Source organism: Hemicordylus capensis, chromosome 4 (genome assembly GCF_027244095.1).
Source record: "Hemicordylus capensis ecotype Gifberg chromosome 4, rHemCap1.1.pri, whole genome shotgun sequence".
Taxonomy (NCBI): Eukaryota; Metazoa; Chordata; class Lepidosauria; order Squamata; family Cordylidae; genus Hemicordylus; species Hemicordylus capensis.
In genome coordinates, this window is record NC_069660.1 from 240,506,663 (window position 1) to 240,522,104 (window position 15,442).

Consider the following 15,442-nt stretch of genomic DNA (forward strand, 5'->3'; position numbering starts at 1 on the left):
TAAAGTGTACCCCAACTATACTGTAGGTTTGGGGTAAGCAATGACAACTGTACCCAAGTGAAAAACATCTTTATTCATTTGTAATTTTTTATTTTATCCATCTTTATTCCATAAAGAAATTCATATTTATTGCATAATAAATGGAATGGGCATCAAGTTCCTAGGTGTCTTACTGCAGGCACATAGCCAATGAGAAGCTGCAAGGGGCCCATTCCACCTACACCTCTGAGTAAGTTGTTGTAGGAATGTTCATCTCGCATCTTGAAAACACCAAATTATTCCAAACTGGAACTATAACATTATCTAATTTAGCAATAGTTTAATAATGAAATATATTACATGGCTTTTGAAGGCCATCTTTGTTTCTGTTGAGAACATGGCTTGGGAAGCTGCCTTTTTTACCCGGCTGTAATTGCAGTTCTAACAAGAATAATGGCATGGGATCTCTGTGCAGGAGGCAGCTAGGAAGGGTGCAGCATGCGACTGCACTTTTCCAGCCGTAAGTGGCTTCTGTGCCCTGGAGCAGAGGTGGGTGGCTCTGGCCTACTTGCTATGCATTGCAGCTGGCTAAAGGACAAGCAGTTGAAACACTTACCTATATTTCCCCCAATTTCATGTAAACTTTGGATTTGCATTTTCATGTTCTCTGATGATCCATGGCTATGAATGGCAAAATCAAACATTAAGGCTGTGAATGGCAAAATCAAACATTCTACCACCAGAACTGATGGCAAGTGAAATAACTATTATATGTCCCTATTTCTAGAGAAAGTACATCGGAGTATTATTTATTATTCATGTAAGGTGGCATATTTGATGTATCTAACCTAGATGTGGCTAGGTTATCAAGATAAAGTAAATCTTGAGTCTACTAAAAATACCAACCTTTTTATTTAACTAATAGGACAGCAAAACCCGACACCGATATATGTGCCATGGAATCCAACTCAGCTCATGAGAAATTGCATACATGAATCTGCACAGAATTAAGTTTATTCTAACTGTAAAATATGTCATTCTCCTGCTGCTAAAGGCTAAACAGATTATATAGGGAAAATTACAACATGTATGCTTAAATAAATAAGTAAATTAATCTCTATATAACAGCAATTCCTCTGTATGTGTGTGTGTGTGTGTGTGTATTTACGGTTCTCCCTCTTTTAAATTTGTTTCAAATAATTTTAAACTGTTTTGATGTTGTAGTAATTCTTTTATTGGTGTGTTTTTATGGATTTTATGTTTGAATATAAAACATTCCCAGGTACATAGGTTCGTGGAAGAGTGGGGACCTAAATAAATAACTAAATGAGATAAATACAAATGAGATGCAAGTTCAGATTAAATCAGATAAACACCAAGGAGTACTGTAAGGATGTGCTCGAAACATGATTCAGAAGCCAAATTGCAGCACAATCCTTTTAAGATCAAGAGCCTACCCAGCCCTTTAATGCAGAGAGAGCTGCTCCCTCCATGCTCCTCCTCTGCTCACTGTCATTGCTGTACTGGCAGCTCTCTCACCAGCTATCCATGTGAACAGAAGAAATGAAGGTGTGCAATGAATCCTCATAGGGATTCATTATGAGGAAAAGTTATTATACACCAAAGAATATAAACACTTGGAAAATAATGATCGCACATTTTGCTCCATAACTCCACTTCTACACGGGCTAGAGCTCAGCTCTTTTTGAAAAAATGAAAGCTGGAGATCCATGTTAGGATTTGGATATGACAATGTTGAATCTCCATTATTTCCTATAGCGGAAATGTTCAAAATCAGTAAAAATGGGGAAAAAATCATTAAGTATCAACCAAGTGTCCCACTGCCTCGAAATTTGGGTGGTAGGTGTCATGCATGGGGACCTACCTATCATCCTAATTTGGTGCCCCTAGGACCATGTTAAGTGGTCTGAATAGATCCGAGTCAAATCAAAGCAAATACAAATTGAATCTGGGGTGATTTGGTGGGGTAGATTTGGACACAAAACAAATCAGGGGTGATTTGTTTGGGGCACAAATCAAATAAAAAAATTGATTTGTGCACATCCCTATCTAAGGGCGGCTGTTGGCTTAGCTTATTAGGCAGCTTGATCTGCCTTGTTAAGTCAGAGCAACCAGGATTAAAGGCAGTTTGAGCTCATTTTGAGAATTTAAATTCTGTCATTTCAATTATCCAGGTTGTGGATAAGACAACTGAGTGGTCAATAAAAGTTTATTCACATGGCTGTTGATTGCAGCTCATGATGCAGTTTTGTGACTGCTTGATTACATCTAGTGCCAACCAAGTATTGGAAAGGGTTGTACTGGTACACAGCAAAGCAATCACATGGCTGGTCCTGTTTCACCATATTAGATATTCTCAGCATCACCCATACACAAATTCAATTCAAATGCATTTATGCATTTGCTAACCTGTCAGATGAATTGGCCAGAGTAAAGAACCAAGTGAAACTTGGGGCCAAACTAGACAAGCATAATGTACATCCATCCAATACAGCTGGTATTTGCTCCACTGGGGACACCGGGGATACCCATACATTTTTCTAAATCAGCAACAGGAAATAAAAGTGAACTCCCTCTCCTCCAATGCCATGTTTTGTCTGCCCCAACAGATCTTACCTAGTTGGAACAGTTAAACTGACACTAACACATGAAAATATTAACACATGAAAAGCTAGTATTCAATACATTGTTCTGTCACTGAACTAAAATTCTCTCTTGAGCTGCAGCCAATATTTATGCTTTTGCTCACCTGTTTTCACAGTAAAATCGTGCCAGAATATCTTTGGCTTTTGTTTGATTGTTCAGCTGAATTGCCATAGAAACTTTCGAATGCAGTGGAGCATGAACTCTTATCACTCCTTCAGGTATGTCAGACTGTAGAAACTGGGAGAAACAAGTCACAAAAGTGAGCTCAGGTATAAATCACAATACCAAACACATGGGCTCCCATCCTGTGCAGTGAGCCGCCAATCCAAGCGAGAGGTATGCTCACTGCTTCCAAGAAATTCGACATTCCACCCGCACTTTTTGCAAAGGTGAGGCTGCACCATGGCTGCTAAGGAATGCATCACTGTACTTGTGATGCTACACACACTGGAAATGATGGGAGTACCAAATGCAGTGATGCACTCCTTAGTAGCCATGGAGCAGCGCCACCTTCACAAAGTGTGTGACTGGAGTGTAGAGCTTCTTGGAAACAGCAAGAGTCCCTCTCACTTGGATTGGCAGCATATTGCGCAGTATGGCGGCTCGCTATGCAGTATGTGGGCCAATATTTCTTTGCCCATTTTGCAGACACCAACATGTGGAGAGGAAAACTGGATATTCAGATTAAAACACTGAACACTCTGTATGTTGGACACAGGAATGTGCACAAATCGTGATTTGACATGCAATTCGGAGCACATCCCAGCCTCTTTAAAATGGAGGAAAGCAGGTGTGTACCTGCTCCTCTGCCGCTCGCTGCTACTTCCTGAATCATCAGTGCTCCTCCTAGCTACTTTTGTGCTCCAGCAGCGCTCTCCTCCAGCTGCCCTTGCATGATGCTGGCACGCAACGATTAAGGTTGCTGACCATGCAAATGGCTGCATGCGTGCATGGAAGCATGAGTGTGCCAGCATAGCTCAAGGGCAGCTGGTGGAGAGTGCTTCCGGCATGTGAAAATAGCTGGGAGGAGCGCCACCATTTCAGGAAGTGGCGGTGAGTGGCAGAGGAGCAGGTATGCAACTGCTGTCCCCTGTTTTTAAGGGTCCGGGAATGTGTTCTGAATCGTGTTGAACGCGATTCATGCACATCCCTAGTTGGACAACTATAGGGTTTCCCCCCCTAATTTGCCAAAAAGAAGTCACAGGAACAAAACAAAACAAAAAGAAAGCAAAGCAAACCTGAAGTGAACATTGCCTAATTATTATTTATAAGTCTGCAACTCCTTCTTATCCATTGGTTGAATGGCAGCGATGTCATAGAGACCTGAAAGGGAATCAGAAGCTGAAGATGGAGATGTGGGGACTAAGGCGAGGGCTGAAACTACTAATACTTGTGATAGATACCACTATTCAAAAAGAGTTCTCAAAGTGGTTTACACAGAAAAATAAATAAATAAGTTAAGTAAGGAAGGAAATAAATAAATAATGGGTTGCGATTGCTGCCGACTCATTTAGTGGTGACTCAGGACCGGGCTGCCCCAGGGTTTTGGAATATGCTCCCTGTTGGAATGAGAGCATCTCCGTCTCTGTTTGTTTTTAGCAAGACCTTCAAGATTAACTTGTTTTTGAAGGCTTTTAATTGAAATTAATTTTAATAACCTATTTTATTTCATGAGATTGTTTTTATTGTGTTTTGTGGAATTTTAATCTGTTTTTACTCTTTTATATTGTGTTTTAAATTTTGTACACTGCCTAGAGATGTACATATCAGGCGGTATTAAAACATGATGAATGAATGAATGAAATAAGATGGTTCCCTATTCCAAAGTGTCTCACAAACTAAAAAGAAAAATAAGGAAGACACCAGCAACAGCCACTGGAAGGATGCTGTGCTGGGGTTGGATAGGGCCAGTTGCTTTCCTCCTGCTTAATATTTCCACCACTTTGAAAGGTGCCTCTTTGCTTAGTTAGCAGGGGGTTATCTGAATATTATGGAGCTAAGGTGAAACAACAGTTGATGGAAAGAGAGTGCAGCAAGAAGCAGACAGAGGGAAGAAAGCATCCTGGGAAAGGGATGAAAGGTGTACCCCCTGCTTGCTCATTGGCGTTCACATCATCGCCTGGTCTGGAAAACACCTTTTGAAGGGAAAACAGACAGACCCACTCTGGAGAGACTTCAACATGTGCTTTTGGTGAGAAAGAGTACAAGGATTGGGACTGTGGAGAAGGGAGGACTTTTAATACCCTTCACTATTGCACCAGGGTTTGTATGAAAATGCTCCCTCTGCAGCTAAAGTTAGCCTTGGGAGAGAAGCCTCAATGGGTGCCAGAGCTGTGGAGGGACCATTTTCATTGGGACTACGGCATGGAAATGGAGGTTTCAAAACCCAGCCCCCCCGCCATTTCCCTGGCCCTCATCTGCTTCCTGGCTGCTACAGTTACAGCGAAAAAACGAAGTGCCCAAGGATGAATGATGTGATTAGCACCACATCTTGTTCAGGTCACAGTGTGAATAGTTTGGAAGTAAAGTGCAACTACTTCTTCTCTCCTAAACAGAAAGAGCTGGATAAAGAGTGCTTTTCAAAGGCAATAATCCAACAAGGAAAAAAGGTACAAGAACTGTTTTTCTTCTTAGCTTGGGAACAAAGCAGAGAGGATCATAATAATTCACTTGTCACTAAGGTGGCAGTGTAAAAGAAGTATTCTTTCCCACCTTAACTTCAGCAGTAGACTCCTGCTGTTTGAATTGGGAGCAAACATGCCTGGACTGACCTTACACGGAATACCACAGACAGTCACCAATTCTGCTGTAAAGTATACCAGCATAACGCAGTTAGAAATGCTTGCTTCCAGTGCCCAATGCAATTATTAACCACACAGGGGAAAGAACAAGACTTGGTGTCTCTCCTATTTCTCAAGTTGCATAATTCAGAACATCTGAGAGTCAACTTTAATGCTGAGCTGTCTAAAACATCCTTCAAACATGGTTCACTGCCATTCTCATGTTTCTTTTACCACATTTAATATTTTTCTCAGCTTTGAGCAGAGGCCATTTTAATAGACTGTTTGAAATACATCTTTCCCTTGCTTCATCAACCATATTTTATCTAATTTTTTGTTGAGAAACAAACATGAGTAGGAGTTGGAATTACTGTTTCTGTGGGAAGAAGAATTATGTGTAGGAACAGGAGTTGAGGGAAATATTTATTGTGCAAAGAAAATGTGAAGCAAGATGGGGATTTTAAAGGAATTATTCAGCTAAAATGGGACAATATTGTGTCTTGGTTTCTCCTCAACCTATAAGGCTATAGCCTATAATAATGCTATAATAAGGCAATAACTTTATCCTCTTGTGGCCATGGGAAGCCCATCTGGTGAGAAAACTGCAATATTTTCTTCACAAGAAACTTTGAAGCAAATGTCATTCATGCCTTCATAACTTCAAGGCTAGATTACTATAAAGTGTTCTGTGTGTGCATGCCACAGAAGACGGAGGCTTCAGCTGGTGTAGGATGCACTAGTTTGTCCCTTCAAAGCAGGGACAAAGGAAGGAGCCAGAAGCACATTACACTAATCTTCCAGTGTCTGGAGATTCTTGTCACTGACAAAATTCAAGGGACTGTGTTTGTTTTCCAAAGCCCTACACAGGTTTTCCTATAACCCATCATAATCTTTTGTATTATTATTATCTATCTATCTATAATTCTTTAAGGCGTACCCATGGCTAGTCCCGTGTGTGGCCACTCTCAGGAGCGCTCATGAGCAGAAGCACCTGATTGGGCAGTGGGGATTCCATATGCAGATAGGGAGGAGGAGCCTGTGAGAGTAGAAGCACCATCATGATTGGACAGTGGGGATTCCATATGCAGATAGGGAGGAAGAGCCTGTGATGGTTAAGGTCAGTTGGATGCAACTGTTACTGATCAGATGATGTTCTTGATTGTAGAGGAGAGGAATCAATATATAAAAAAGGATAGTGGGCAAGGGTCTGTGAAGAAAGGGGTCATGAGAGAGGAAAGAGACCCTTCAGGAGAAGGAGACTCCTGTTGTGTGAATAGATGAGGAAACAAGATGAACAAGATCTGTTAACTCAGGAAGGGAGAGGGGAAGAAAGACAGAGGGGAAGAGCGAGTGGAGGAGAGAGAAAAAGAAGGGGGGGGAGAGAGAGAGGGAGAGAGAGAAAGGAAGGGTGAGGGACGGGTCTGAGCCTGTCAGTGGCCTGAGGGGAATGAGTGGCCATGGTGGCGGTGGCAGCAGCAAGGAAGGTCCCAATCAACAACTGCTGCTGTTTGGGGCTACCAAGGCTATTGGCGGAAGCAGGCAGGCAAGGGATGGGCCCGTGCCTGTCAGAGGCGTGAGGGGAACAAGCGGCCATGATGGTGGCGGCAGCAAGGAAGGGCCCTGTCAACAGCTGCTGCTGCTTCTGTGGGGAGGAGCAGGAGCGGGGCGCGGGTGATGTGGGGAGGTCTCTGGGAATAGGGGGCTGCAGCTTGGCCAATAGGCACCAGCAACACTATAGCCACGACCAAGAAGGGTGAGGGGATGGAGTTAAGGGATGCAGGAGTGACCAAGAGGGGTGAGGTGGATAGAAGCAACCAGATGGAGGAGGAGCAGGAGTGCTAGTCAGGTGAGGGTGGAGAGAACTCTGAGGTGAGGGGGGCTGTGGCAGCAGGTGAGGGACGCAATCAAGTACTAGCGTTCCCTTGCTCTGCGCAGGTTAAGCTTGTTGTTGTTGTTGTTTTATTTTATTTTATTAGCTCCTTTGGGTGTAGGTTTTTTTCTGTAGAAAGAAACAAATATACTACTAATAATTTCTTTATGCACCTCTGTTCTTTCAGGTCTCTCTCGCTCCATAGTTTTTCTTCTCAATAGCCTTCGCACACCTTTGTCAAACATCAGCTGCCTTTTTGTATTGTTTATTGCAGCATCATTCATCTTTCTTACTTGAGAAATCAGAAAAGTCGGAACCTAAGTGGAAGGAAGGAACGTAAGTCAAGCATACATGACAAATGTCTTCTTAAAAGTCTTTCCTTCCTTCACACTCCTTGGCCATAATCATAGGGTAGATATTCCACATTTACAATATTGGGGAAAGAGGTTTTATTTTATCTTGAAAATGATCATTCCAGGTCATCCCTAAAAGTGAACCTGTAGTTTCATTTGTAAGTCTATTTGGCATTCTTACTTCGTTACAAAGAAAAGTAATGAGTGCCAACAATATCCCCTTGAAATATACTTTGCCACTGGACAGTTCCTAAACATGAGGAAAAGAACATCATGGCAGCATGGCTAAGGAAGCAGCAGTGCAGCAAGGGGGTCAGAATAACAGCACTTCTAGACTAACAGCACCAGCAGGATGGGTTGTATGGGATTTTTGTATTACCTCCCGTACCTCAGAAACCCTCTGTGCCACCCAAAAATATGTTCCTGACTGTTGTGAATCCCAGTACCTTCCCTTGACACTTGTCTTTCCTCTTAAAGCCTTTCCCCTTCCTCATCCCTCTGATATCTGTCATGCTGCTAGGGCTGCATGCCAGATACAAGGAGCACTATGAAATTAATGTTCCTACCATGACTGACATGCATTAATAGCACTGGTACAGCTATAATTCCCAGTGTTCCTGGGAATGCAGCCACAGAAACATGCCAGGCAACAGAAAGAGAATATAGAGAGTGAGAAGGGGCTGCAGGCAGGGGATAAATGGATGGGTGGAAGGCACAGCTTAACTTTCAGGGCTGTAAAGCTTTTCTTTAATTGAGGTGAGCATTGCCAATTTGATTCTGAAGTGTGCCTGAAAGCATGTTTGGTAGCATTACTAGCTGGAACGTTGTTTCAAAACAGTTGTTCTTGAAGACCTAGTTGAAATTAAGCCTGCACTGCCAAAGTAGCACTGCCTGAGAAGTGCTCTGGGAAGACCATGTTCAAAATGAAGCTGTGGCTATATTATATACAGTATATAATATACTGTAATCTGTATTAAATATAATCTGATCCAATTTATTTTTTAACTGTCAGATAGCCACCTGTTTTGGGCAGGCCTCCTGAGCCTTTAAGAGTTGCACCACAGGCAGAAATTCAACAACATATTCCTTGTTAGGACATCTCCAAGTCAGGAGAAGATGCAACAGTAGAATTTCTGCATGGCACCCACTTCTAAAAGGCATGGAATCCCTGCCAGAAAATGATGGCAATCCTGCTGAAGATATTAAGAAAGAAACAACTTACTATCCACAGGATGTCCTGGTATTTAATCAAAAGTCTCACAATATGTGCAGTGGTGGCTGCTGTTAGCATCTCTTCTTGGTTTGCACGTTTGCCTTTGTAGACGAAGAGGTTTGGGGCAACGATCATGGAAACATTCCATAAAGTCATCTTGTTTTTCTTTTCGTTAGCAACCACCTTCTTTAAGAACTGCAGGAGCGCCTAGGAGAAAGAATGCTACTCAGACTGAATTCACTGGATCACAATGTGCCTTCAGTGGCCCACATGATGCGCTGTGTTAAAGCTCTGTAATGTACACCCCGGCGCAGCTGTGGAGTCAGAATGCAGCCCCAATGCTGGTAGGAACAGGAAGTAGTGCTAGCAGCATTTCCACATTGCTGTGAATGGGGGAAACTGCAGAAACATTGCTTGCGCTTCTGTCCGTTCTTATCAGCGTCGAGGCTGCATTCTGAAAGCAGCCCCAGAGTATGGTGTCATGCTGTTCATCCTGTCAGTGAGCGTGTTTTCTGACCCACACTGCTATAAATTCCATTTAGTTTGGTTGTAGTAAATCCTGGAGGAAGTCCTACACAGAGTAAGGTACAGTTAAGTTCATTTATTTCCAGGGACTAAAGTATGCCTAGTTCATGGAGGGATTGTGGCCCTTAAAAAATATGCTAACATTAAATAAAGCCTGGAATTAATTAGCATGCACAACAATTCATCATTATCAAAACACTTCTCAGAGAAGTTGGAGAGGATAGCTGGTCTTGTGGTAGCAAGCATGACTTGTCCCCATAGCTAAGCAGGGTCTGCCCTGGTTGCATTTGAATGGGAGACTACATGTGAGCACTGTAAGATATTCCCCTTAGGGGATGGAGCTGCTCTGGGAAGAGCATCTAGGTTCCAAGTTCCATCTCTGGCATCTCCAAGAGAGGGCTGTTTAAACTTTGGAGATGCCACTGCCAGTCTGTGTAGATGATACTGAGCTAGATATACCAATGGTCTGACTCGGTATATGGCAGCTTCCTATGTAAGTTACATTCTATAAAGTAGTCAATTCAAACCACATTTTGTTTATTTAACACATTTGTATACCACCTGCAAAAGTCTCAAGGCAGTTAACAAACAAGTAAAACCAGCCAAAAATTTAAAACAAAAATCAAAAACAGATACAGAATTCACTTAAAACCATTTAAAGCAGAGAAACATTAAACACATGCATCAGTACTAAACATATTCTGTTAAGCATTTTTGCAAAAATAAAATAAAATAGCTTGTGAAGCAAGGGGCTCAATTAATTACACCTATGATTCAATCAGCCTTACCTAGCCTTCCCTTCCCTAGAGGAAAGTCCTTTTAATATTGAACACTGAATATTAATATTTATTATAATAATAATATTATTATAATAATCAATTAATAATAACACTGTAGATCAGAAAATGAAAAGTTCAGGAGGTTTCTTTTGTAAGTGCCTAGCTTCTGCATATATGATTAGTTCTTTTGGAAGTCAACAATTACAGTGAGGCAAACCTCACTGAACAATATACTTACCTTGGCTGCGTCCCTGCAGGCATCAGGAAGCAACATGATCAGCAAGTGCAAAGCCTGCAGTTGTAGTTTGACTTGGGAAATTTCTAAGAAGAAAATGGTGGGGGACAGGCTGTTAAAGAATTGAAATAGGCCAGCTTGCAAAAATGCCAACATTTTACATTTAGATAATTAAAAATATAGTATTATACACCATATGGAGATATAAGATGTTGACTATTTTCTAGCCATGAAGCAACTTTTCAAATTAGAACATAAGAAGAATGTTGCTGTTGGGTCAGACCAAGTGTCTATAATTCAGGATCCTGTTTCCAGCACTACCACGACTAACAACACTAACCACCGATCTCCAAGCAGGACATGAATGCAACATCTGCCCCCTGTTGTTTAGCCCTTGGCAACTGGTACTCAGAAGTTTTAATGCAGCCTTCAATAATAGCTAACCCAGGGGTGTAGCAAGGCTGGAGTGGGCCCAGAGATGAGATTTTAAAATGCCCCTCCGCAAGGTCCAGGGCCTCCACACACCCCAGGCTCCCAAGGATTTAAGTCTAATATTTCAAAATAAGTATGCTGTTTGGAAATACATTTCACTGAATACACACATGCACACTTCACTATATATAGTGATATACATTGAAAACACTAATTATTAAAATGAGCCCCTCGCTGCAGATTAGCAAAGGAGACTTTCAACCATGCAGTCTGAGCCTATGTATGTTTTCTCAGAATTCTGAACAAATTCAGTAAAGTTTGATTCCAGGAGGTTTTTCACATGGGTCTTTTAAAGCCCTTTAACACACATCTCCTCTAGAATGGAGGTGCTGCATTCACATGTTGACCAGATTTACCCCGAAGTCCCTGCAAGTTATTGGGGAGCAGTTCACACACAATTCAGGTTTTTCACTGCTTGTTAGAGTGTAGCCTGATTTATATTTGGAGTTTTTTAAAAATCCACTATTTTGCATTGGTTCTTTGGGACAACTTCAATGTTTAGTAAAGCCTCCCAGTAAACTTGCAGTAAAACCTGCTGTGTGTAAAAGTCCCAGGTAAGTGTGTGGAGAATTGCAGCCTCAGGCTGGAAGTACATCTCATGGAAACCAAAAAGACTTACTAACTAGCAAGGAAGGCATGTCTACTTAAAAATAAACTCCATTGCATTCAACTGTCTAAGATCCTTCCCTGGTAAGTGCATATAGGATTGCACATGCTCAGGGACGTAAACCAAACCAAATTTGTGCTACCAGCATATTTTGCTCCCTAGAGGAGACCAGTAAGTCCCACTGAGGCAAGGAAGATAGGTAGGGAGAAACAGAGAAAAGAGCAAGAATTAGCGGGAGAAATAGAGAAAAGAGCAAGAATTAGCACCATTCCTCAGGAGAAAAAGGGCGGGGGGGGGAATGAGGAATCTGCCTCTTCTTGGTACAATTTTAAGATAGATGAGACATGCCAGGGCTCAAGGCGTTCCTGAAGTTACACCCTCTGTCCTTCTCCCTGCTCCCTAAAGTGGAAGTAGGGCTGGTTGTGGTCTCTCACTGTACTGAGATCAAAGCCACTCTCTGCAGGTGCTCAGAAGCACGGTCATCCCTAGTGGGGTGTGGGGCTGGGGGCGAATCAGCGGGGCCTCCTTAACATTTCATATAATTATAGACTCATACTGACTGATGACATACAGTGTAAATAGTGTGAGTGAGTGAGGTTTTTGGACATGTCCAACCAGCTTGGCATTTCTAAAGAAAAATAAAATAAAATAAAAGCACAACACATGCTTCACAGTTCTCACTCAGACCTTCTGGGTTGCAAAACAACTTGAACACAAGTGCATTTATAAATGAATGGATGGATGGATGGATGAATGAATGAATGAATGAATAAATAAATAATATAATATTGTTTGTTCCAGAAGTTTTTGTAATTTTCTGCCATGAAACAAGCCACTTATAGGACTTTTTGGATAGCTTTTTTTAAAAGCCAGCAAATTTTCCAATCTGTTTCAAATTAAATATTCAGAGACTTCTCAGTCTCCTCCCCCATATCAAAGCCCTATGGCAAGCAGATCCCTATATATCCGGGGTGGGTGGGTAACCACACAAAAATGAATTCACATTCTATCTCCATTACTAAGCAGGCAAAGGCTGGTCGGTGCTGGGCAGAGAGTCTGCAGAGCACTGTGGTGGGTAAGGGCAGCCAGCACTGGCCACTCTGCCTGCCTCCTTGCTTGCTTGCTGGCTGGCTGGAGAGCTTACCTTCAGGCTTCAGCGAGGCCTATGCATAGGCCTCTCTGGAAGCCCCACCCACCCACCAATCAGCTGAGAGGCGGAGAGAGAAGCGTGCAGGCTAGTAGCGTGCAGGCTGCTTAGATTGCCGGCAAGGAGGCAAGCAGGAGAGAGGGCGAACAGGGCAAGGAGGACTGGCTGAGGTGCCTTGGGGCTGGGCAATGGGCAGTCATGTGACATGTCTCGGGGGGGCCTCGGGGCAGCGGGCCCCCAGTCAACTGTCTCCCCTTGCCTAATTATAGTTACGCCCATGCAGCTAACTACTGATGATCAATCTATTTATCAATGTTTCTATCCCAATTTTAAAGCCCTTTAAGACAGTGAGGTGGGTCTCATGATCTGTGAGACCCGCTTTTGGTGAAACTGCAGCTCTCCCCACAGACGATCTCTGTAGGGGCCCTGGGCGGCCGTATCGGCCGCCCACACGGTTGCCAGCTCTATGACGGAGCCAGCGGGGGCTGGGAGGAGTGGGGGCCGATTGGCCAGGGCATGCTGGCAAGACCCCCAGAGCCGGGAGGCAGCTTTTCACCTCCCCTCCGGAGGTCTCCTCATGAGCAGTTGCGGCGTGGAGCCGCGCTGTGGCTACTCACGATCCGATAGCCCAGGTGTGCGGAGTGCTCGCTCCGCAAACCTGGGCTAAGGGGCGGGCTACCAAAGTGGGTTACCCGCTGGAGAACCTCTGGGCTCGCAGCTGAACCCGGTGGTTCTTATGATCGGGAAAAATCAGGCTAGGCTTTCCTAGCTCAATTTTCCCCAATCGTCAGAATAGCCCCACGACACACCCTTGCTAACTTGGCAAAGAGGCACCTTTTAATGTGACGATTCTCTTTATTTAGCAGGAGGAGAGTAACATACACAGAAATGTTAGCACGAGCATCACAACTGCAGATTAACTAGACCTTAAAGCCTATGAATTTTGTTATGTTACCAAATAAATTATTTTTCTGTAGCTCTTCACATTGTGCAGTATAATCAAGGCTTTGATCTTATGTGGCCTTTACTTGGGAGAAAGTCTCAGTGGGACTTACTTGTGAGTACATATGCATAGGCTTAGGCAGAAATACAAACAAAACAATGACAATTTTATTTCTTCTTTTTACCCACACACACAGTCCCTGGTGGCAGGCTGATAGTTCTGCGTGAGATAATACAGAACTCATCTGTTCTGGCTTTCAAAAGAGCAGCCTCTTAGAAGGAAGCCTTGTCTTTAGGGACACATTCCCTACATAGTTCATCCTCTGAGTCACAAATAGGCCATCTTTCATTGTGGATTGCCAATCAGTTCTTCTGTAATGTTCAATAGGCTGGTCTTGTAATTCAAAGCAGTCCTCTTTAACATAGCATACCTCAATGTCAAGGTGACACAAAATAACTAATTTTCAATTGATTTTTGTCTCACAATGTTTAATAGTATATAGATCTCAATTATTATTATTATATCACATATTTATTATTCTATTAGTTTCACTTCACCACACTAAACTTTATAAACACATAGGCTGCATTCAGATGTAAATGATAACTGCAGCTAACCATGGCCAAGTTTGTAACTTTGCTACACCTGAATGTGCAAAACCGTGGCTGCGGACCGAAAGCCACCTCTGGTTTGCCTCGCCAAATGTTGCATCCGGTCGCCGAAGCATTACATCCGACTGCAAATGCAGCTATAACTGCAGTTTTGCACTGATTTTCAAACCGCAATAATAGAAGCAGAAACGCAGACCCGTTCAAGGATGAGGCTGCTCCATGCTTTTGGTGCTTTTTGCTGGCAGCCTCTCGGAAAACCAGCCCCACCCCTCCTTTCAGCTATGCAGCTATCAATGGAGTTGCCAGGCTATAGGAATGCTGCCACACCCCATTCTGGACTTTTCAGCCTGTCAAGCTGCACAGTTGTTCGGGGGCAGCCCTACCCTGTCCCTTGCTCCCCCCCTCCCTGGCAAGTGGTAGGACGAGGGCACAGGATGACAGGATGGGCACCAAGTGCTCTGCTCCCTGAGAAGAGTGCAACAGCCATGTATGTTCACAAGCACAAACCCTCCAAGTGGCAAAAGAAACAGGGTACCTCATCACAGCACCTGGAATGGATGGCCAGCCCCTTCCCCTTTGGCGGATATTTGATCCCTAAGTCTTGCTCACGAGAAGCACCATCTGCATACAGTGCACAGAAACCTGGTGGCAAAAGCTTTCAGGTGCGGCAGCAGCCAAGGTAAGCACCTATTAATTTACACTTCAAGGTGCCTCCCGCTGCCGCCCCAGTGGCACCTGCACCAGCTGCCACTGGGTCTGACCCAGTACAAAGCAGCTTCCTGTGTTCATGGTAGCCCTTCACTGGGAGGTGATCCTCTTCTCCTGTTGAACTATAGGGTTCATTGAGATACAGGGCTCAGACAAACCAGTCTGAGCATAAAGAAAATGGCTTTCGCTGTTGGCTGAAAAGTCCTACCAAAAGTATTACTACCTCAGGGCTTGTTACCATCCAACTCCCTGAAAAATCCTATTGCGACACCCAGCTCTGCCCCTGGCCTCTGTTGGGCATTGCAGGGATCTGCTCCGAACCTAGATGATGTGGGAACACTTGCTTGTCACCCTGCCACTTACATGGAAGTAGGAAAGAGTGGTAGGACACAGGAAACAGCACAGCATAGCAAGTGGGGCAAGAATGCCTGGAGCAACATACTTTTCCTAGTCTAGAATGAAGATTGAAATGCCTGACAAGAATTGGCTGGTATCATCCCTGGCCGTTCACATAATCCTGTAATACAAACTAT

General features: G+C 43.4%; 1 protein-coding gene across 4 annotated transcripts in view; it reads right to left on the minus strand.

Annotated features, from left to right (window-relative positions):
- The window catches only part of ARHGAP28 (Rho GTPase activating protein 28), a 125,384-nt gene that overhangs the window by 4,172 nt on the left and 105,770 nt on the right, over positions 1-15,442 (minus strand). For all 4 annotated transcript variants that reach the window (XM_053250647.1, XM_053250649.1, XM_053250648.1 and 1 more), the window contains 5 exons: positions 10,405-10,487; positions 8,872-9,069; positions 7,470-7,613; positions 2,750-2,883; positions 596-660 (listed from right to left, as the gene is read on the minus strand). In XM_053250647.1, coding sequence (XP_053106622.1) covers positions 596-660; positions 2,750-2,883; positions 7,470-7,613; positions 8,872-9,069; positions 10,405-10,487 — 624 coding nt within the window. The remainder of the gene's footprint in view (positions 1-595; positions 661-2,749; positions 2,884-7,469; positions 7,614-8,871; positions 9,070-10,404; positions 10,488-15,442) is intronic.